The 24,733-nt window shown below is 37.7% G+C and overlaps 2 protein-coding genes across 29 annotated transcripts in view; one reads left to right on the forward strand and one right to left on the reverse strand.

Annotated features, from left to right (window-relative positions):
• LOC122227880 overlaps positions 1–9,838 on the forward strand; it is a 51,105-nt gene extending 41,267 nt beyond the window's left edge. For 10 of the 11 annotated variants that reach the window (XM_042952627.1, XM_042952628.1, XM_042952629.1 and 7 more), the window contains 2 exons: positions 4,370–4,578; positions 9,602–9,838. In XM_042952627.1, the coding sequence (XP_042808561.1) occupies positions 4,370–4,555 (186 nt within the window). In that variant the 3' untranslated portion in view covers positions 4,556–4,578; positions 9,602–9,838. Of the gene's footprint in view, positions 1–4,369; positions 4,644–9,601 lie in introns of those variants that run through there. The other variant, XM_042952625.1, reaches the window with a different exon arrangement.
• EIF4G3 (eukaryotic translation initiation factor 4 gamma 3) overlaps positions 1–24,733 on the reverse strand; it is a 313,590-nt gene that overhangs the window by 126,674 nt on the left and 162,183 nt on the right. For 12 of the 18 annotated variants that reach the window (XR_006206249.1, XM_042952618.1, XM_042952607.1 and 9 more), the window contains 5 exons: positions 24,545–24,577; positions 12,850–13,029; positions 12,149–12,263; positions 3,269–3,366; positions 906–1,028 (listed from right to left, as the gene is read on the reverse strand). Coding sequence is in view for 17 of the 18 variants with exons in the window: in XM_042952618.1 (XP_042808552.1) it covers positions 906–1,028; positions 3,269–3,366; positions 12,149–12,263; positions 12,850–13,029; positions 24,545–24,577 (549 nt within the window). In the remaining variant the exon portion in view is untranslated. Of the gene's footprint in view, positions 1–905; positions 1,029–3,268; positions 3,367–12,148; positions 12,264–12,849; positions 13,030–13,907; positions 13,929–16,915; positions 17,535–24,544; positions 24,578–24,733 lie in introns of those variants that run through there. The other 6 variants (XM_042952615.1, XM_042952614.1, XM_042952613.1 and 3 more) reach the window with 3 other exon arrangements.

Raw genomic sequence — 24,733 nt, forward strand, 5'->3', positions numbered from 1 at the left:
CATATTTATAAACTGGGCCCTGAAGAATACCTCACCATCAAACCACAAATGAGGGAAGCAAGCAGCCCCCACAACTCCTTAATAATTTTCATTCTATCTGTTTTCAATGCTGAGCTCGCAGTTTAGGTATTTTGAAGCTTTGAAAATCTCTTAACTCCTCTCCATGGTTTATCAAAATTTAAAGTGACCAAGTGATGAAATCAAAATATTGGCGAATTCAGGAAATTCCAGCCTCTACTACAGTTTATTAAACTCCAGCTTCTCCTGGAATGTCTTGGTTTCTAAAAGCAAGAAAGTGAACTTTTGAAGACCATGATAACTACATTCTGTAACAGGAACAAGATGGTGCTTAACTGGTAGAACTTCCTAATAACCCAAGTAAATAATTAAAGAAGACAACCTCCAATCAAAAAGCCTATTTGTGGTGTCCTAAAAGGTAAGAGGTATGCCTAAGATACATCTACATATGCTCTGAATTACATAGGCATTGCCCCAAACAATATTGTTAAATAACAATGTTTAAATTTTCAACCTCAAAAGTTTTCATGAACATAGTGTACAGCATTTAATTTCTAGGGCTCCATATTGAAACATGAAATACACATTTATTGAAGAGGTTTCCATAGGAACTGCAACTCCTTTTGGTATCATGCAATAGCTCAATAGGAAGAGTGGCAAAAGCTATGCTCTGAATGTGGAAACAATACACAGAAATGTTACCAATAAAAATCTGAAGTTATAACAATTTGTAAAGTGAAAGAACATGTCTGTTTAGACATCATTTGAGGTTCTGAGACAACTGATGGACATGAAAAGTCAGAAAGTAGCCACAGAAAAAAGAGGAGTCCAGCAGAGGTTAGTGAACAAATACACAGCATCATCCCTCACGGCTGACTCCGTCTTACCTGAGGAGGAGTAGGTGTGGAAGTGGGTCTCCCTATGGGTGGGGTAGGATTTCTGCTGCCACCTCCAGACATAATCTCCTCTGTTATGTCTTTCCCTCCCTGGTTGGGATCCCGAATTCTTATCTATAAGGTCAGAATAAGATGGCATATTTAGAGATGGGTATCTATATAGTACATTTATAGGCATACGATGTATTAAAGGTAAAACCTGGGCAACCTATAAATATCAAAGTTGATAATCACCACATCTGACTTTATTTCAGTCACAGAACCATATGGGGTCATTCAAAGAAATTTGGGACATTAGTTCTGACTTGAACAAATTAGAGTAACAAGCTAAAAAGAGATCCAATTCGCTGAATTTCTAGGTCAAAAAGGCCAAGTATTAACACTTGTCTTATAAGCACTGCCAAATTGACTGATTTTATGTACAATAATTAACATAAAATTCATAAGTAAAACCGTTTTAAAATACATCTTACTCTGTAGAACGAAGTTTTAAGGGTCATAAATGGTTCCTTAACAAAATGAAAAATGTACATATTCTAGTAATTAGAAATAGGAGTTTATGTTGCAGATAGACTTACGTATGCATGTAAGAATGCTAACTGTAACAGAGGCTTTTTGAGCAAAGGCATAGAAACAATCTCAAGGCTAATCAAGAACACAGTAATTAAAAAATTATGCTACATCCTTACAATTACATACCAAACAGACAGTAGACAGAATGAAATAAATCCACATGTACTGAGATGGAATGATCATCAAGAGGTACTGGTAGGTGAAAAGATGCAAGATGCAGAACAATGTACGTGGTTCTCTTACTTTTTTAAAGGCTACCTATGCTCACTGATATCAGTGGAGATGGTGCTATAAAGGAGAGGGAGCCCCAGGATCTAGGCCTTCCAACCTGTGATGTTGCTGAGACCTAAAGGCCCTCTTTGCTATCCTCACCTCCAGAGAGCAGCCAAGGTAGCCCTGGCTTCATAGAAATAGCAAAGAATTCATTAATAAAACCACCTGGATCTGGAAGCTGCTTTGGGAGTTCTTCAGTAAGATTCCTAATATCAGCTATGTTTTCAGGTAAAGAAACTTGTTTCTACTACAGTTTTAAATATTGCTTCTAATTCATTTGTTCTATTTTCTTCTACAGAAGCGTCTATTATGTCTTTCATTTTCATTCTCTTCTTTATTAATGTTTGTGCATCCTGAACGTTCTGCAAGTCCAACATCTACCATGATGTTTTAACATTTCCAAAGCATACTTTCTCAACTGCAGTGTCTGGCGACACTGGCATGTGCTGTTTATTGTGATGTGTGCACAAGAAACGTGTGTCTGATAAGAAAAGAACCAAGTTTTGAGTTTTATTAATTTTTACCAAGAGCACTGTCAAGAATATTGACTAGATGTAAAAAAAAAAAAATTAAAAAAGAAGATGTATTGACTATGATGATATCCCTCCCACCTATCTATCTTTGTGAATTCCATTTTGTGTGTCCTAATAGGTAAAAGATTGCAAGCCACTCTTCTACAGGATGTCCTACAACCTGAATTTTATATTACTGCATTCTAATTTGCTTGAGTCTGCCTTACTAGACAGATACAAAGCCCCCGTAACCTCTTTAAAATAATTAAAATACATTTTCTTTTTTTTTTTATTTAAAAAAAAAATTTTTTTTTTTTAACGTTTATTTTTGAGACAGAGAGAGACAGAGCATGAACAGGGGAGGGGCAGAGAGAGAGGGAGACACAGAATCTGAAACAGGCTCCAGGCTCTGAGCGGTCAGCACAGAGCCTGACGCGGGGCTCGAACCCACGGACCGTGAGATCGTGACCTAAGCCTAAGTCAGACGCCCAACCGACCGAGCCACCCAGGCGCCCTAAAATACATTTTCTAAATTCTGCTGTTTCGAAAAAGAAATCTATTCCAACAGGGAGGATTTTTATTGTTGTCATTAATACTTTGCTCAGTTCTCTTCTGCTGATTTCCTGTGGTCAGTTCATATTTGAATGTAGAACTGAACAGGACAAAGTTCAAGGATAATAATCAGTATGTGAAAACTGAGCTCAAACTTCTCCCACTTAGCAAGGTCTTAGCAGACAAACCCTCCCAGTTCTGAAGAAGTCATGTTGTCATCTGGCATACCTAGTTTAGTGCATGCTGAAAATGATATTAAGCAAATGTTACTTTCTAATATGTGTCCATACAAATCCTCTGGTCTAGTGGTAAGAACATAAGGGAAGAACAAAAAATGCAGTTATTTGTGAACTGAGATGAATGACTACAGCTGTGGGTAAACTTACTTGACAAATGAGTGTACATTCCATTTTAAAACAGGAAAAATTAAGAAGTATCTCTTACGGTTTTTTTCTCTCTCTTGGCTGGAGGGGGCTGCTGCTGCGTAGGCACTATGATTGGTGCTGACTGATACACTGGCTGACTTGGGTAAAAAGGCGTTCCTAAAGAATTAGAAAAAAATGAGAGGAAGCATTCAGTTATTTTGTCAACCACTATAAGACTACTAATGGCACTGTGTCTCCAAACAAGCAGTTTTTTAAAAAAAGTAACAAACAAAAACATTCCTCTTAATCATCTCTATCCACTAGCTCCTCTCTCTCTACTAAAGTGATCATGGAATGATTCCAAACACTGATCCTTTTGTCAGCATCCAATATGGAAACAACTAAATAACCAACTCCTGCAGATTGCCATCAGAGTTACCTTTCAAAAAACTAATCAAACTATAGCACTGCTTTTAAAAATCTATTCTGGGGGCCCACCCGTTCCCTGCAATGAGATTCTTAAACAAGGGTTTCTGTGAATATGTTTTGTGTGTGGATTTAGTCAGAGGCAAGAGAATATATCGGATCATCTTGTGGATTGGGAATGGTTTAATTCTTCTCCCTACTGACAGAGAACCGCTGTTAGGCTTTTTTCTGCTCCAACAGCAGGACATTTGCTAAGCCTTGATGGCGGCTCCCTGTGACAGTGGTTCTATGTCAAATGGCACTGAGAGGTCAACTAAGATTCATTAAAGTACAATTCACTGACGACCATGACAAAAGTTACATGGGTACTGGTGAGGGGGATGCCTCCTGATTAGGGTGGGTCCAATAGTGAATGAGATGGAAATGAAGACAGTTCGGCATAGGTAACTCCTTTTCTTTTTTTCTTAAAAAAATTTTTTTTTTAAATCTTTATTTATTTTGAGAGACAGAGTGTGAACAGGGGAGGAGCTGAGGGGAGGGAGACACAGAAAAGGAAGCAGGCTCCAGGCCCTGAGCTGTCAGCACAGAGCCCGACGTGGGGCTCGAACCCAAGAGCCATGAGATCATGACCTGAGCCGAAGTCGGGCGCTCAACCAACTGAGCCACCCAGGCACCCCAGGTAACTCCTCTTCTTAAAAGTTGTGCTATAATAAAGTGAAGCGAAAAAATGTTTGTTTGTTTTTTTCCCCTTAAGGACATGAATGAAATCATACACCTATATGCTGAAAGGACTAATCCAGCAGATGGGGAGAAAGAAAATAATAATGCCAGAAGGGGAGAAAAGAACAGCTGGAGAAGGAGCCTTAAATGTGTAAATGCTGCAATCTACTGCTCAAGTAGAAGACTAGACTTTGTTAGGAGCACTGATACTGAGTCATGAGAACAAGAAGGAAAAAAATGAAGGTATGAAGATAGTTAACACAGGCAAACTTTTTGGTACTTTAATAAACAAATAACGTTGGCTCTACTATCGCTGTCATCATCAACATCAAACCATCCCCACCATCATCACAATAATCTTCAAGTGGCAATTTCTTGGAAGCAATATGATTTGCAGTACCAGAACTGTGTAGGTCACAATCAAATTTGGAGAAGAACTCAACAGGGGGCGTAATGAGGATTTCAAAAAACTCAATGTAGAAAAACACCGTAGCCAATCTTATTTCTGTTTATGTTTGTTTATTTTTGAGAGAGAGGGAGAGAGAGACAGAGAGAGTGAGGAGAAGACAGAAGGGACAGAGGATCCAAAGCAGGCTTTGTGCTGATAGCAGAGAGCCTGGTGCGGGGCTAAAACTCACAAACCATGAGATCACCACCTGAGCTGAAGGTGGATGCCTAATTGACTGAGCCACCCCAGCGCCCAACAAAATCAAGCTTATATAAGCAATTCTTCACTACCGTATAATGTCACTAGTTCTAAAACTCAGAAAACAATCCCCTGAAATTGGTTTCAAATGCTGCTAGAGAAGCAACACAATCTGCTCACCTTGCCATATTTTTTAAACTAAGTGAAATAAGATCCAAAAGGTGAATCAGCCCTTTAAGAAAAAATATAGATTGTTCTAATGAAACGGTTCTGAGTCAAACATAACTCAGATAGAGACTGGCATATAATACACATATAATAAATACCAGCTGAATAAACCTGGTAGCATACGATATCTCACAGAGTTCAACACAACAGAATATCAAGTCAACTGTGGACCCCAGCAGAGCAGGCCTTCTACCCTACCAAACAATGGTTATCTTTTAGAATATACTAATGAAACTTCTTATATAGTCAGAGGCATTTAAAAACATTTATTTGGGGGCACCTGGGTGGTTCAGCTGGTTGAGTGACTGACTTCAGCTCAGGTCATGATCTCACAGTTTGTGAGTTCAAGCCCTGCATCGAGCTCTGTGCTGACAACTAAGAGCCTGAAGCCTGCTTTGGATTCTGTGTCTCCCTCTTTCTCTCTCGCTCCTTCCCTGCTTATGCGCTCTGCCTCAAAAATAAATAAATAAATAAACATTAAAACCATTTATTTTAAGGAGCACCTAGGTGGCTCAGTCGGTTAAGGGTTGGACTCTTGATTTCAGCTCAGGTCATGATCTCACGTTTGGTGAGACTGAGCCCTGAACTGGGCTCTGCACTCACAGCCCAGAGACTGCTTGGGATTCTCGGTCTCCCTCTCTCTTTCTCCCTCAAAAACAATTTTTTTTTATAAACAAAATTTTATTCTATTAAAAATGTGAATAACTTTTGCATACCATTTATCAATTAGGCCTGTTACTCAATGTCCCTGAACTTCTCATGCACGGAATGTAGCACTTTTATCTACATCAGGGGTATGGCAACTAACACCAAGAAGCTCAATCCAGTGCAATGCCATTTATTTTGTAGATAAAGTTTTATTGGAAGACACTCACATACAGTATTTTATCTATTATCTATGGTTGCTTTTTCACTAAAATGGCAAGAGTTGGAGCACCTGGGTGGCTTTAGTTGGATGAACATCTGACTCTTGACCTCAGCTTGGGTCCTGATCTCATGGTTCATGAGTTTGAGTCCCATATCTGGTTCCTCGCTGATGGCATGGAACCTGCGTGGGATTCTGTCTCTCCCCCTCTCTGCCTCTCCCTTGCTATCTCTCTCAAAATAAATAATAAACTTAAATAAATAAATAAATAAATAAATAAATAAATAAATACATGGCAAGAGTTGAGTAGTTGTAACAACAGAGACCAAATGGCCTGCAAAACCTACAATATTGCCCTTTATAGAAAAAGGGCTGACATTTTTTTATCCTGATCCCTGTGGTTCTCCAAACCCTAGTCTACACAAAATGTATTAATGATATATGGCAAAATTTATACAACAATGACCACATTATGATAACACACACAGAGACACAACTATAGGCTTGCCAACTTGACATTTTGGAAAGGTCTGTTACTATTTTGAAATTATTTCAGTCTTGTTCCTTTGTTTTTAAAACAGTCTTCCTATATGAAATGATACTAACATTAAATAGCCGTTTTCTTTACAAGTCTTATTGGCAAAAGTAAAAAAATCTAATAGTCTTGTATGTTTCTTCTTTTATTTTACTTTACTTTTTAAAATTTTTATTTGACCAGGACATTGAAAAATCTGGGAACCAATGGTCTAGTCAGCATTTACAGTTCTTCCCATTAATAAAACCCTAAACACAAATGTCAAATAAATGCACCGTACAATCCTGAAAGGCAGGAAGAGTATCTTAACATCTAAATTCTACAAATACCTAGCATGTCACCTTCTTTTTTTTTTTTCTTTTTTAATTTTTAAGTTTATTTATTTATTTTGACAGGGAGAGAAAGAGCACGAGCAGGGGAGTGGCAGAGAGAGAGGGAGAGAGACAGAATCTGAGGCAGGCTCCACACCAGTGGGGAGCACAATGTGGGGCTTGAACTCACAAACCACCAAGATAATGACCTAAGCCGAAACCAAGAGTCAGAGGCTTAACTGACTGAGCCACCAAGGTGCCCTTGTCTTTTTTCTTTTTTTTAAAGTTTATTTATTTTGAGAGAGAACGTGTGTGTGAGCGAGTGGCAGAGAGAGAGGGAAAGAGAGAAAATCCTAAGCAGATCTGCACTGTCAGCGTGGAGCCCAATGATGTTTGGGCTCATGAACCTTTACATCACGAGAAGCTGAAATCAAGAGTTGGACATCTGACAGACTGAGCCACTATCTAGCCATTACTTTAACCCAGGAGCCCCTACCTAACACACTGTCTTATACACTGCAGGTCTTCCAAAAACCTTTCAAAATTTCCAATTTTCTATAGAAACAAAAATAAACATAGTGGCTAAATATGCAGGTTGGCAAATTAACACCAATTTATCCTGTAATATCCAAGAATAGTAACGTTGGTATACAACCACATCAATAATCAAAATATTAACACTACACAAATACACAATCAAATTCAGCTTAAGATGCCATAAAGTTTCCCACCTCTACGCATCATGGGGAACAATGAACAAATCTCTCAGTTCTCAGAAACTGAATATCATACCCAATCACCATGAAGCTCAGGAAAAAAGTAGAATGAAAATGAAAGGGGGAGGGAGAAATCACATGATAGAGTTTAAAAAAAAAAAAAAAAGGAAAAGTATGCTGGTTTGAAGCAAGGGAGAATGGGACCTTTTTACCAGGTAAATTCTCAAACTTTTTTTGATCTTTCTCAGTATCACTGTCACTGCTAACCACACCTCTTTGTTCCCAAACCTAATTTTTTACACCTTGGGCCATCACCCCTAGTGTTGGCCTGGAAATAATTTTAGTCTTCCTGAGGTACTTTCCTGCTATAACAGGCATCGAAATATTTAAGAAAACAGCAATAAGAGAAAACCTGAAAAATGACATTGAGCAAATACTACTCATTAGTTATTTTTCCACAACACTGTAAAAACACTGCAAGAATTAGAATTCTATGATCTTGATTACTGAACTTCATGGCAAGTAAAAATAATCTTTGAGAATCACTGTTTCAAGATTTAAACCCAAGAGAGGAATAAAATGTTAGTACACCAGAATGAACTAAAAGCTAAGGACTAAGAACTAAGAATTCTGAAAAGTAGGCAGGAAGGAATGAGACTAGGATTCGTTCCTCACCAGTTCAGCCAGAGGAAGGTCCTCTGCCCTAGAAGATACGACTGCTGTCCTTCAGGACAGAGAATTAGGATCTGATCCCTATACCTGATGCCTTTTATGTTTTTTTTTTAAGTTTATTTCTTTCTTTATTTTGAGACTGACAGAGAAAGAGCATGGGTGGAGTAGAGAGTCAGAGAGAATCCCAAGCAGGCTCTGTACTGCCAGCACAGAGTCCAATGCAGGGCTCAAAACTCATGAACCATGAGATCATGATGTGAGCTGAAACCAAGAGTTGGACATTTAACTGACAGACCCACCCAGGGGCCCCAATTCTTTAAAAATTAAAAAATTGTGTTAGCCACTTCAGTCCACGTGCACACTTTTACATAATTTAAATACACAGGATTTAGATTAGTTAGCTTTTTTTTTTTTTTTTTTTTTTTTTTTAGTTTATTTATTTTGAGAGAGCAAGAGCTTGAGCAGGGGAGGGGCAGGGAGAGAGAGGAGAGAGAGAATCCCAAGCAGGCTCTGTGCTGACAGCACAGAGGGCACACACAGGGCTCCATCCCACAAACCCTGAAATCATGACCTGAGCTGAAATCAAAAAAGACACTTAACCGACTGAGCCACCCAGGTACTCCTCTAATATTCACTTTTAACCTGAACCCAAGATTGGGGCAAAAGAGGAAAGAGAGTTAAGGGGGAACATCAGGATTAGATGGATCCAAGAGAAGATTCCAAGAAAAGAAAATAGGAAGGAGGATGTTTTTGGCTTCTAGACCATAAGGATACAACAGCTGCCTCAAGGTGGTATAGCTGAAGAACCTATAATCGATGGAAACTACTAGATCAGAGCTTTTAAGTCTGACAGAAAAGCATATTAACTAGTAGTAATCTTTACAACTAAAATATGTGCCCAAATAATGAAGATAATGTAAACTTCCTATGAGAAGACTGGATTATAAATTATGATTCATTCCTAAAATGGAAAACTATGTAGCTTGAAATTCTGTAGATAATAAAATGGAAAGATGCCCAAGAATATATTGTGAGATTGGGGGGGGGGGGGAGGGAGAACCAGGAAGTCTTAGAACATTATAAATTGTGAATGTCCATTTGTATTAAAAATCATTTAAATGTAAGTGAAAAAGTATGTATTGATCTGTTAAATCATTATTTCTTTAGGGAGAGGAGTAGGGAGAAAAATTGGATCTTTCAACTTCATATATTCTATATTATTTGTATTTTTCATCACTAACTTGGTTACTTTCATAACGAAAAATTATTTTAAGACGTTTTTCTCATCTTAAGGAAACTAGGGAAACAGTGCTTTAATCTGGATGACAAATTGCCTACTTAATGGATATTGGATCTGCATAAGAATTTCCCCAGGAAGAAAGAATATCTAACAAAGGGAACAGACATCAACAATATCTGAGATATAACTGCCCCCAATATCCTGCTTTTTGTGAAAATAAACAAATACGGTCTGTATATAATAGAAATAAAGCCAAATATGTTATAATATTGTATACACAAATCAGCAAAATACTTCCCTACTTATAAACTCATCTATATTGTTTCTATATATACTGTAGTAATATTAAGAGCAATAAAGGGGGCTAGCACATATTTATAATAGAATTTTAATTACATTTTCTGAGTCAAAAAGCCATTTATATTATTTATGAATAAACAGACTAGATTTCATGTATTTTTATTTTTTTTAGAGAGACAGAGAGGGAGGGCACGGGGGGGAGGGGGGAGGAAGGGGGAAGGGAGAGGGAGAATCCCAAGCAGGCTCCATGCTCAGTGCAGGATCCAACATGGAGTGTGATCCCACCAGTTTGGGATCATGACCTGAGCAAAAATCAACAGTTGGATGCTCAATCAACTGAGCCACCCAGGCACCTCCATACTAGAATTTAGTGAGACATCTTTCAAACTGATTTCATAAATTAGAATATACAGTTGCATTCCCTTTGCAACATGCGATTGAAAGAAAATCCTCTGGATTTTAGCATGTTTACTCTGACAGACAATCTCACCTTATAGTTTTCTTTCCACTTAATAAATTCTAGGTAATATCAACAGTCAATTTTATACTTAAAAATAATTTTAACTAGGACACCTGGGTGCCTCAGTCGGTTGAGCATCTGGCTCTTGATTCCAGCTCAGGTCATGATCTCACGGTTCACGGGATTGAGCCCTCCATCAGGCTCTGAGCTGATGGTGCAGAGCCTGCTTGGGAATCTCTCTCTCCCACTTTCTCTGCCCCTCCTCTGCTTGTGCTCGCTCTCTCTCTCTCTCAAAATAAATACATAAAGATGAAAAAAAATTATTTTATTTATTTTTATGTTTATTAAAAACAATTTTTAATGTTCTATTTATTTTTGAGACAAAGAGACAGAGTGAGAGCGGGGGAGGGGCAGAGAGAGAGGGAGACACAGAATCCAAAGCAGGCTCCAGGCTCTGAGCTGTCAGCACAGAGTCCCACACGGGGCTCAAACTCTTAAACCGTGAGATCACGACCTGAGCTGAAGTCAAACACTTAACCGACGGAGCCACCCAGGTGCCCTTAAATAATCTTAACTGGATTTAAATTTGCAGAATAAGTGCCAATACCAAAGCACTGAGGTGGTATGAAAACTACAAGTTCAAATGAAGGTGAAGGAGCAAACTAGGAACACTTTGACAATCCTGGCAACATTCTATGTCAGAGCTGGTGATGCACATGTATTATTTTACTCTAAAACACATACATGGGAGTGTCTGGCTAACTGTGTAGGTAGAGTATACAATTCTTAATCTCAGGGTCATGAGTTCAAGCCCCACATCGGACATGGAGTCTACTTAAAACAAAAATAACACATGTAGGTAGTATGTGTTGTTTTGAAAATATCAAATATTTCTTAGTAAAATTATTTCAATAAAGCTGTGTGTTATATATACATACTTGAGACACTTAATGAAGCTATAAAGTGTATCATTTTAACAGTGTATCATTTTGAAAGTTGTACTCAGTCATCCTACCCCAACAGCCTACTAGTCACTGCTCTAGGTGCTAGGGATATAACAGTGAACAAAACAACAAAATTCCTTGCCTTTGTGGATAGTACATGCTAGTAGGAAAACATTAACAAAGGCTTTGATAAATGGTGATAAATGATTGGACAAAAAGAAATCACAGAAGGGAGATAAGGTATAGCTGCCCCTTGAACAATGCACAGGTAAGGGGCACTCTCGGCTCCCTTGCATCCAGGCCAATGTCCATGTATAAGTTTGGAATTCTCAAAATTTCATCTAATAGCCTACTGCTGATTAGAAGCCTTACCAATTAATAGTTGATCAACACATATTTTATACATTACATATACTACATGTATACAGTCTTAACAAAAAAGCTGGAAAAAAACATTATTAAGAAAATCATAGAGAAGAAAAAATACATTTATAACACCATACTGTATTTACTGAAAAGAAAATCCATATATAAGTGAGTCCATGCAGTCCAAACCCGTACTGTTCCATGGTCAATTGTATGTTTATTCTACCAGCAAAAATCCAGTAAAAATCCAGGTAATGATGATTTGGTTTCAGATATCAGAACCTTGAGACATGGGTTCTTTCCAATTACCAGCTCTTTCAGAAGATGCCGTTAACTAAATATATTTCTGTAATACTCTTTCCTGGTAAGCCATTCTCTAAAAGGCTTTCAGGTCAGAACTGTTTGCAACATTTTATTTAAAAATTCCTTACACCACTAAACCTCACTGCCTAAACTGATTAGCAAAACAACAAAATGAAATAAAACACAACAAAGGAGCAGAACTTGCTCAATATTTCATACATACTTACCATAAGCATTGGGGAAGTCCCCAGGTCCTGGTCCAGGATAAAAAGGCCCTGGCCCTGGTGGCTGAACTGGATATTGTTGTGGGGGCCCAACATACGGAGGGCCACTATGACGGTACTAGAAAAAAGAAATTAAAGACATTTATAAATAATATGAAGGTAGCTTACTATAAAAAAACAAAGCTGTGTGTATGTGTATATAAGAGAATTACTTAAATAAAATGAAAACACTTGGTTAAATACATTAAAAAATGTTTGCTTGCCATCAAGATGCAGTGAGGATGGAGAGACAGATATGCATTAGGTAAAACCATACAGCAAATCAGTGCACAGACCGACTCAGCTCACTGTAAAATTATTTCAGGCTGGTAGCTTTCAACGAAATTGAATGATATCACAGGAACAGCATTAATTACTGAGTCTATTTTAGAGAAGTTGGATGTGAGGAAGGGATGGGGGAAAGCCAGGAGATAAAAATAATTCCTCTAACAGCTTAGAAAAACTTAAGTAAAGAGATGTAGAAATGTCTCCTTACAATATTATGGAAAATGACAAAATGGCGAGACTTCTAACCAACAAGAAAGTTCACATATATATTACTAAAAAAACCACTGCTATCACCCACCCTACCTGCTTCCTCTGATGAGAATGTGAGTAAATCCCCACTCTACTGCTGGACCACACAGACCTGAGAGATACTTTACCTGTGGGATACAGTACTGAGGGCCCTGGGGCACTGGGTACGGCATGGGCAGATGGTTAACCATCATGATGTGCTGATTGGCCTGATACACTGCAGTGGGTGTCTGTGCACCAGGACGAATGGAAGGACTGCTGTTCGGGATGGTAGCTCTAGGAGGCTGTATCTGAGGCCTCTGAAAAAACTGAGGAGGGGAAAAACAAATATTTATATATATATATTTTACAAAGGGAAATATGTAAATTTTACTATCTTGAGCTTTCTCCTTTTTTCCACTAATAAAAAGGTTATCAACTTTAATTGAAAATACAATGTACATGAAAAGAGACAAACTGTCTATGGCTGGGATCAAAAAACATATCCTACACTAGGCACACTAAGTCAAGTTTTGATCAATGCTGTCCCACGTATGAAAACAGGGCGGTCTCACTTTTAAAATGAAGTCTCAGCTAATTTAAACTAAAAATTCTATACCATAATTATTAATTTTAAAATCTGTGATAAAATGTAACAAAAGCTTGTCTCTCTAAAACTCGTTCTACTATATAAAAGTACTGATTATTTCACTAAGAGTAGGTGGCTCATAATCAACTTATTAAAAATTAAAAGCAGTCACCTAAAAACAACCATTCAAGTAATTTATAAAATATTTAGAAGAACAAGAAATCAACCTGGATATAAATATTTTCATCTCAGTCAAGTTAAATTAAAACTACCTATAGGGTGATGGGAATGGCCTTCCTTTCCTAAAAAGTGGCGACCCATATTAAATCGAATCCAATTTTACTTTCTTGAATAGTTTGCAAGAGAAGTGACAAATCTAGACAGACTTAAGAATGGTCTGGAAGGAAGAGAACTCAAATGTATCAAATAGCAGCCAGTACCTGTGGTCATTTATGGTTCTCACTGCAGGCTTACAAGCCTTGAAACAATATACCAATTGTAAATTCCCACCATAAATGCATGTATAATCATCAGCAACAATCAACTGTAATTGTCTCACTGTAATAATAATAAGGGAATAGAGCAATAAAGAGGCCATGCAGAACCAGTAGTTGTTACCTGGATGGGTCTGAATCCTCCCTTCAATTATGAAGCAAGAAAGCAGCAGGAAACAGAAAGAAAGCCAATGGAAAAGCTTATAGATCAGTAGGAAGGGGTAGGACATAGCATGCAGCTCAACAAAAATATCTTTGTATTTAGTAATAACAGGAAAAGAAGGAAGATTAGAAAATCAGAATGACAATTCTCCACTTGAGAATTCAAGGACACATGGAATTGAAGAATCAAATCATATTTAATTGAAAATAAATAAATCCAGTGGCAAAAATATTCTAGTAGTAGCCACAAGTTATAACAGCTTGAGAGGATATGTCTACTTATTAGCACAAGTACAGTTGGGACTACTGATTCCTACTATTGGCTCTACAGACACCCATTATGTAATTTGGCATTAGTTATTCAGCTTCTCTATGATCCACTCTCCATTCTTAATGGAGAAAAGAGGTAATAATAAAAGTGCCATTCATTATTTTAAAGTTTACAGGGGCGCCTGGGTGGCTCAGTTGGTTAAGCATCCGACTCTTGTTGATTTCATGGTTCATGAGATCGAGCCCCTCATTGGTCTGCATGCTGACAGCAAAGAGCCTGCTTGGGATTCTCTTTCTTTCCCTCTCTCTCTGCCCCTCCCTGACTCACTCACTCTCTCAAAATAAATTAATTTTAAAAAAAGTTTACAAAAGTCCTAAGAAATAACTAGGCTTTTCAAAATTTATCAGACCCTTCAGGACAGAAACCTCTCCACTACCACAGTATATAAGAGGCCACTTAAAGCTTTAAAATGGGGAAATAGAAAACTATTCTTAAAATGTGGTCTAGCTCCAAAATCTCCTGAGTTGTTTCATATTCCAGACATGAGTATTTCTACTGGCCCAAATAAAGGCAAGGATGAGCTTTGACCTGTGGGCCCACTCTGGTCACATCCTGTCTTACTCTTCTTAAGCATCAAGCTCCCCAAATGTGATAGAAGAAATAACTTTTCATCCTGTGCTCAATCGGAAGAATTAGGATCCAGCGCCCAAGGCTCATCCCCATTTGGCCTTCATAACCCAGGAGAAAGAAAGCCCTAAAGAGATTAAGTCACAGAAAAACAACAGACAGTACAGCAGGAGAATGGAGTGAATGAGGGAGGCCATAGAGAGTAGCTGATGGAGATGAAAAGAAAGTACAAGAAGCAAAGTTGGTAATACAGGAACCTGGGCTGGGGCCACACCAACAGCAATAGTCTTCTAGTTATTTCCACCGACACAGTTTTGGTAACAGACGCAAGAATTTCTGTTGACTTCAACCAAGAACACTGAACTAGTAAGCTTTCCACCCTAGACTTCACTTCTCTGAATTACACAGCAGGTAAAATCTATTACTCATCAATGTATGTGAGCTATAAACATATTGTAGGAATGAACTTAAGCATTTTTATAACTTGGTTAATGTATTGGGAGCCACAGAACTATTACAGGTCTCAAGGAGAGAATAGTCATTCCTCTGCTCAACTAATTGAGCATTACTAGATATTAGATATAGTAGACAGAAATCTTACTCCTGTAAGATCCTTTTCCACCAACTCTAGAGGGCAGCCAAGATAAGGACAGTATCAAACAGAACAGGTGATGATCTACTGTGGTTATATTATCATCAAATTCTGTCAAAGTATTTACTGCCTGAAGAGACACAATGCTATTAAGCTGTATAGAACAAGAAAAGCAGATATGGTCAGGGTTTCCCCACAATTCTAACAGTTTACTATATGCGAGTCCTTTTCTTGGCACTCTTTTCCAACTCCTCTGCTGGGGTTTTTAACCAGTCTGTTTACAGTAACTGCGATTACAGCTGATTCAAGGAGGATTCGGAACAGCAGTAAGACTATCGTCTTCAGTGGTTTAAAAAAGGAAACGATATTACTGCTAATATTACTGCTAATATTAACGTGCAGCTGAACTCAATAAAACACAAAATTTGTGGTTATGTAGACATGCTTTTTTTAATACACTAAGATTTCAGCTTTGAAGCAATGTAGAAAAATGTATTCATATATGCACACCAAATAAGAGTGGAGATTTATATAGCACTTACTACCTACCAGCAACCACTCAAAACCTTTGACATATATATTAAATTATTCTCACAACACACCTCTAAGGCAGGTACTATTATCACTCCCATTAGATATAAGGGAAAATTGAGGGACTGGAGATCAAGTACCTTACTAAAGGTCTCCTATCCGTAATTTAAACACAGTCAGGTTTAGGTCTCTAACTTTAATTGTTACACACTCCACTTCTCACGAACTGGAAGACCCCTCATATTTTCCAACAACTGTCAGTCAGAAGACATTTTTTCAAAGGCTGCAGGGATGTGTTGAGACCTTTATCCAATGCACTAAGGGGTGCAAATCCCTCAACCAGAACTGATTCCTGGCAAGAAAAATGCTCCATCGGTTACTTCACAAATTCATGCTTATTCTTCAGGAAAACAAATTTCTTCTACCTATAAGATTTCTAATTCTCTATCTCCCTTAAAGTAACTGGTACCTGTTCATATGCTTTTACATGCTTGGTACAACCAACATTTAACAGACCTACTTTTACTCAATCTCACTGCACTAAGATTTTTACAGGGACAGGCAATCTGGAGCTTATTTTTCCCCTTTAAGAAGTTCCTTCCGACCCTCCTTCCCTCGCTCCCCACTCCCGCAGCATGTGTGTGCAGACACACACAAGATTCTAGTATCAATAGAACTAGAAAAGGTGTAATGGCTGGAAAAACAAAGATATAAAAAGAGATGAATTCTCTTTTTTGCACTCTCTCCTAGCCATTCAACTGTGAATTTAGATTATGATTTAATAGTGGGACAGGAAATTTAAAATCTGTGGGTGGGCATGGCAGAAAACCACAGGTTATGAAAAAGAAGGTGTAAGTGTGAATGGGCCTTCCCAAACTGCTTGCAATGCTTCAGAATCCCTTTGCCTGTCTAATGAGTGATGAAGAATCATTAAAAGAATCAAACTCACCTGGACGTGAGGACAGTACAGGCCATTTAATCTAACCACATACCTACAGTTTAAATCTCTTATATGAAATGGCCTTGAGGTTATGAAACTTGAGCAACCCAAGACACAGTTCCATTTCATTGTTAAATGGAGTTCTGACACAGCAGAGGTCTTCCCTTCTACTGGCTCCAAAGTTCTCTCTCTGTCATCTACCCTCTGGTCCAATAATTATTCCTAAAATCACATCAACGTCAAATCCTTCTACCATGGAAGTGACCAATCTCTAAAGTTATCTGAAGACAGCCATCACTGCCAACTTTCACACCGTCTACTTTTTGTTCAAAGCCAATCGTTACCCTCCACGTTCTATCCCTTGAACTAAGATTCTGAATTCCCTCTTCAGGTTTCTCTCAATAGGTTTCCACTGCTCCAAGTCTGACTAAATAGAGAACCAAACACAACTATCCAGGTGGCGTCTTCCCAGAACATACCTGGCTTCACTCAATATATGTATCTGTTGCTAAATGAAAGAGAAACATCGGTCTCTGATTCTGGCTGACTACATTTCTACTAATAAAACCAAGAACAACAGAAGACCTTCTGTCAACCACATTTTACTACTGACTGGTACTGAGTTACATACAATCTTTTAAAAACCCTTCAGTCTTCTTTACATATATCCTAAAAATAAGTCATGCTCTTCACTTTTGTATGTACTTATAAAGAGGTGTTCTTGTACAGGAACATACAAGGGAATCTTGCATATTGTTCTTTTGAAAATTTATCTGGCAAATTTAGGGATGCCTGGGTGGCTCAATTGGTTGAGCATCCAACTTCGGCTCAGGTCATGATCTCACAGTTGGTGAGTATGAGCCCCACATCAGGTTCTGTGCTCCCGGCTCAGAGTCTGGAGCCTGCTTTGGTTCTGTGTCTCCCTCCCTCTCTGCTCCTACCCCACTTGCACTTTGTCTCTCTCTCTCAAAAATAAATAAACATAAAATTTTTTTAAAAATTAAAAATTTAACTGGCAAATTTCAACCCATCATTTCAGACTGTAGAGATACTTCTAGAGTCTGAATATATCATGCAATGTCAAGACCACATAAGCATCAGCAAATTTGACAGGCATATCATTTAACCAAGTCACTGATGAAAATGCTGAAAAAGACTAGGTTAAGAAGGGAGGAATTGTGTATAACACAAGTATCTCCAAACTGGATTTCAATCTGGGTTAAAAGTCTTTTATCTTTCAACTGTCTACTAATACACCAAGAGGATGGCAAAGAAAAGCATCAGCCCTCATTTGAGGTAGTACTTTGGGAAGCTCCAAAGGGCTAAGGCACATTTAAAAGAGAGGCTAAATTTAGAGTACTTGTGATAGCAGACTTCCACTGAAACATTCTAGAAGCCAGAGGAAAAATGTTACCTCTTAGAAAATCCTTCTACAGATGTGATAATGATATCATTACCAAAAGTTTCCTGGACACATTAGTAATAATTGTTTTTTGAAGATGCTGGTAATTATATCACTTCTCATGAATTCCCCTTTCTAAAATCATCAAAAGACAAGGGGATCTCTAAAATCTACATAATACCTCGAAGTTCTCATGGGGCGCCTGGGTGGCTCAGTTAGTTAAGCATCCGACTCTTGCCTCAGGTCTTGATCTCACGGTTCGAGGGTTCCGTGCTGACAGAGCGGAGTCTGGTTGGGATTCTCTCTCTCCCTCTTTCTCTGCCCCTGCCCTCTGTGTGCATGTTCTCTCTCTCTCTTTCTCTCTAAATAAACAAACAAACAAACTTAAAAGAAAAAAAAAGTTCTTTGGTGGTGCCTGGGTGGCTCAGTCAGCTAACTGTCTGGCTCTTGGTTTTGGCTCAGGTCATGATCTCACGGTTCGGGAGTTTGAGCTCCAAGTCGGGCTCCACGTAGACAGTGTGGAACCTGCTTGGGATTCTGTCTCTGTCTCTCTCCCTGTTCTTTCTCTCAAAACAAATATATAAACTTAAAAAAAGAGAAAGAAAAAAAGTCACAGATTTCCATATATAATAAAAAAGTTTTAAAAAGAAGTTCTCTGAAAACTACCTATTCATTTTTAGCAACTAGAAAAATCATATTCAATCACATTAGTTCCCACGCGGGAAAAAAACTACTGAATACTAACTTGCAAAAGCAATAAAAACCGTATCGAAAATATGCTTCTGAAACACCTAGCTTTCTGCAATTTATTGTTCAGCCTCCTGGAAGAACAGTAAGATTTGCATTTATGAGTTTTTTAGGTTAATATCTTCAAAAATTCTGAAGTACTCTGGAGAAAATAACAGTGCTATGATTTTCTGGCAAGTTACAAAGGGACAAGCAGTAAAGAGTCCACATAATGGGATGTCACTCAAGTATCAACCAGAGATTCTACTGACTGACAATAATTTATAATGAAGGCTATTACATTCTAAATTCTTTGTGTATCTTCCCTGCATGTGGCCAGTATCACATACTTCAACATTTCATTAAGAATTAGAAGATGTAAACCCTAGAGCTGAGTTTTCCAATACAATAGCCACTAGCCATATTTGATTACTTAAATTAACATTAAATTAAAAATTCAGTTCTTCAACTGCATTGCACAGTTCAAGTGCTCAATAGCCACATGTGGCTAGTAGCTACTATAGTGAACAGTACAGACACAGAACGTTTTCACCATCACAGAAAGTTCTATTAGAAAAGTACTGCCCTAGAGGATTACGTCAGATGGCAGACAAAAAAACAAAAAAACAAAACCCTAAGGATTCTGTCAGGAACAGAAGGTGTTCTGTCTGATCATAATGTAGAGTCTGGGAAAGGAACATCCTTGTAGAACACTCTACTCATAGGTAAAAATAGGCTGAGAAAAGGAAGAAGAAAGGCAGGCTGTCTTATTGCTAAAGAAAACTGACATTTACCAAGGATCTATTATGTGCAAGGGATTGTGACAGGCAGGCACTGGGATGCTCACAACACCCTTAGGAAATAGGTGCTATTGTTGTAATACTTCAATACTTTATCATTTATGAGCACGTTTTATCATTTCTCAGATAAGAAATCTGATGCTCAAAGTTAGTTTGCAGTAAAGCTAAGATTCCCCGTTATGCCAACTTCTAACCTATATTTTCTTTACTATCTCTGCTGTAACCTTACAAGGCTTTTGTGAGTAAGGCACCAGATAAAATTGCCCATGACTGACTTAAACTCTGAAAAATCTAAGCACTGCTCATAAGACTGCATAAATGCTTGATCTGATTTCTAAGTAATATCCATTAAACTCTGATATGCCAGGTCTGGCCCCAGAGGCAAGCCCTAAGCCTTCATTTATTTTACTTTGCAACTTTACGAAACTGCCTAGAGCAATACAAGTATTTCTCTACCAGAAACTAAGACTTCAAATATAATAGCACAACTTTGAATACAAAAACCTTTAAGGGTCATAATGGAAAAAAACACAACACAACAACAACATAAGCCAGCTGTTTTCTTTTAATCTTTTAGCAACAAGAACAGAACTACAACAGGAAAACACACACACAGTTTCAATGCTGGCCACCAGGTAACGTATTTCCTTGATGCCCAATACTATTATGTTTTATGAAGCTTTTATTTGTTTATACTAACTCCAATTGCTCTGAATATGGCATATTCTCCAACACTTGTGAATACTATGTGAACTAAAATCATGTATCGACACACCGCAGAATATTTTTTGTTTTATGAACACTCTTAAATACCAATTTCCTGGTCTTTCTCAAAATGCAAAGACTACTCAGCCATAGTATAAAACCAACACTTGATCTCTGTTGTGAAACCCAAAAGTAAAATAAGGACAGGAACACAAGTAACTTCAAACCACAACTACACAAATTTCAGCTACCAAACATGAAAATAACACAAGTCCGAATCTACATTATACCAAGTGACTTGTTTTACTTATGAGTGTACGTTCTGTTCTGTTCTTTCAGTTTCTAATTACCTTGGGATTTTCAAACACCAGAGTAAAAATAGTTGACATATTTCTCAAGCCAAGGGTGTTCGCATATAAAATTACTTAGTACTTCTTTTACCCTTGAAGAAAACTGTTATTCTAATCTAAAGCTGTCTTCAGACTGCAGAATGCCAAAAAGAAAAGAACATCCTAATTAACCTGAAGAATTTCTGCAAAAGCCAAAAACTAATGATACTGGAAGAAGACATGGCTGACATAATTCTAACTAGAGCATGGTATCCCTGACTAGAAGGACTAAATAAGAACACTGGCTGGCCACACATAAACATATTCTAAATAAAAGTAGTCCCAAGAAATACATTCTGTAACAGTTTCTTGGTTCTATTAAACTAAAAAGATTTGCTATCCAAAATCTTACATGCTTCATTTCAATTCAGGTACTTCACTTTACAAAGAAGAAAAAAAAAAAAAAAAAAAAAAAAAAAAAAATATATATATATATATATATATATCCTAGATTACTAGCCTGGACAATCATGTTTTCTTTTCACAAGCAATTACCCGTAACTAGCTTATCGAAACAACAGTACTTATTTTCTTCATAATGTTCAGAGAAACAATTGTTACTAAGCATTCACAAAAAGTTATGTATTTACTGTTGGACTTTAGAAACAGCAATCATAGGAACATCATCCAGCATCAATCAAATTATTTTCTGAAAAAAGATCAAAGCATGAAAGGATATGTGATCAGAAAGGGAGCCACTGATGAACAATGCAATGCGATAAAGGAAAAGTGAGAAACATATTCACTAATTCTAACTCTCAATTTAATGCTTTCTGGTCAAAGGAAACCACCATAACTGAAAAAACCATTTGTGCCTTCAATTCACAACAAACCAAAACTAATATAGGACACAGATGTTTTCCCTTTAAAAACGTATTCTCTGTAAACCACTTGATGTTTTTCACTGTACTGATTTCACTATACAAGTCTCTACATACGGTTTTGTCTTATGAGCATCTCCTCTATGAACCTCTAACTGATGTTAGATCTGAGGAGATCATTTTAAATACCGACTTCAGCCAGTGATTCTCAAATGAGAAACAGTATCACCTCCACTGGGGTTATTTGGAAATGTATGAAGGTGTTTTTGTTTCGTTTTTTAATTGTCACTGGGGGAATCCTACTGGCACTTAGAGCCCTAAGGTTGCCAAATGAACTGCAATTTACAGGGAAGTTTTTCATAACTGGTGATCCCACCCAAAATGCCAATATCTATTCCACAGTGAAACAAACCAAACTAGTCTGTACATCTATGGACACAGAAGAGCAAACTCTTTCTAACATGCTCTATGCCGTTAATACTGGTTCAGCCAGCGCCTGCTCAGCAGTCGTCACTTCAACACCAAGCCCCTCCCTCCTCTAGTTCTCCAAGGTCACTCATTACTGCTACTGCCTCAACCAAAGTCACATTATTTCCTTACTTAATTCTCTGTGGTGTAATGAAAAAATTCTAACTGGTATTTAGAAAGAGGGGAATGCCAGAGTAAAAACACCCAGATACCTAAAGTTTTTGTATCCAAAAGCAATGCTCTGTATTTATGCTGCATCTCAAGAATCTATCTTTAAGAACTAGTGTCAGGAAGTCATTATCTTCCTTGTGGATGAATAAGTAATAAGTATACACACATACGTGATTCCAGTTTTTTTAATGGTTAAAACATGCCATAATTTCACAAGTATCATCCTATAGCTAGATAAAGGACCAATCTGCCAGTACTTTTTTGAGTGAGTCCTATTACACATGAAAAATGATTTTAGAACTGAAATCAACCTCTTGTCACAAGACTCCTTAAAGTTTTCCTTGGTTTTTGAAATGGAAGAACGACAAAGCATATCATAAGACTTTAGGCTCTCAGACGAAATTTCAGAAGACAGATTTTCCCAAAAAAGACTATTTGTAAAGGCTTAAATACAACATCCCCATTTGAGGACCATCACTATTGAATAGAAATAATAGAAACATTTAGCCTTATATGAAGGAGTTCAAAACTGTTTTTACTTAAACAACAGTTTCTTTCTACTCTACTTCTTGAACAGAGATATCCCAGATTTTTCTGTTAGTGGTCTTACTGGATTGATCCCTGACTAAAATTTAAGCCTGGCCTCTATGGTCCTCGACTACACATTTTTAAAATTAATAATCAATCTTTTTAACTTAAGAGATTATCTTTTTTTTTTAATTATTAGTAATCTTACCCCATATATTCTTGGTATGTGCTAAACATTGCTCATCAGTTTACTTGCACTCCCTCGTTTACTCTTCCTATCAGTCCTAAGATGGGTATTAATACAGTGCCCCTTTCACAAACGAGAAAACAAAGGCTGAGAGCAGTGAATAACTTACCCCAAACAACTCAGTTAATAAAGAAGAGTCAAACCTAGGTCTAGTTGACACCAAATTCCAAGCCCTTCAAGTACTTTAACAATACTGTCTGTTGATACTAAAAACTACCCGAGTTTTATTTCTTCATCTAATCCAAAGAACTGCCGTCCATTTCATACAATCACCTCTGAGTTCTCCTGCAAAGTGTCTTTGGAATCTCAGATTTTGCTTGGCTTTTACATCCTCTAACTTGGAAAGACTGTATTTTGAGAAACAGAGCCTGGTATTAAATCACGGGTAGACAAAGAAATCCTTTAATGAAACAATGTCCATTTACTCAGTAGTAAGAATTCTACAGGTAAACACTGGTAACTTTTCTCTTGCTTTATCAAACCATATTCTATTGCATAATAATATTAAAAACAGCTACCACTTATTGACTGTTTACTTTGTGTCAGATGCCTTAGGAATCTTATCTCTAATGTAAAGGGTATTTATCCCCATTTTACATAGGAGGGAACTGAGGCTCAGAAAAAGATCTGGTTAAAACAGCTGGTTACATGATAATATGGTGGTAATAAGAACCCAGATCTGTACAACTCTAAAGTCTATGCCCTTTCTACTATAGCAGAAGAAAACGTTTCAGAACACTCTATCAAAAACTACTCAGAGGGAAAAGCCCTGCAAAAGTCTTTTTCTCCCCAAACCACCTCCTCTAGTATATTCCTGCTAAATAAATTAGTGTTAGTGGATACATTTTTGGATATTAATTTAAACAATCACTTCATTTAAAAGAACCAACAGGCTACGGATAATTCTCTATGCAGCAAATGAATATATATTATTGTTAACTGGATATTAGATTTCAGTTAGCAACTGAGAGTAAGTGGTTTTAGAAATACTAATGCTATTTTATACACATCAATACAAGTTACATCAGAATGTTAACAGAAAACCCTTAGAATGTTGCCTGTTCCACTCAGTTAAATGTAAACAGTCCAGATACCCACAAAATCTGGGGGGGGGGGTTTAATTTATCAAAAAAATGTCAGGGTTCTCTACATTCAGAACAATTATTTTGAGGGGAAAAAACTCCCATAAACAGAAGGGAATGGGTCTGTTAGCACAGAGTGCTGTGAGGTTAGTGAAGGATGAGAAGAGGACCCCACGAGGCTGCAGCTCCTGGAGAGAGCAGCAGAGCGGCCCCTGGAACGGCAGCATTCTCAGAGTCAGCAGCTACTGGCACCCCCGCCTAGTATTACGGGTGATAGTGAAGGGGCAAGGGTACAGTACCTGATGATGGGCAGGTCGAGGCCCCGCTGCAAACTGAGAAAAGGAGGGAAAACAAACACAAAAGGAAAGGCACAAAGAGTCAGAAACACCACAACAAAAACCAAAATGTCACACAATATGCCAAAAGAAAAAAACCCACGAGAAAAAAAAACAACACAAACAGTCAAAGCTTTGCTGCAGGACAGTGAC

Source organism: Panthera leo, chromosome C1 (genome assembly GCF_018350215.1).
Source record: "Panthera leo isolate Ple1 chromosome C1, P.leo_Ple1_pat1.1, whole genome shotgun sequence".
Taxonomy (NCBI): domain Eukaryota; kingdom Metazoa; phylum Chordata; class Mammalia; order Carnivora; family Felidae; genus Panthera; species Panthera leo.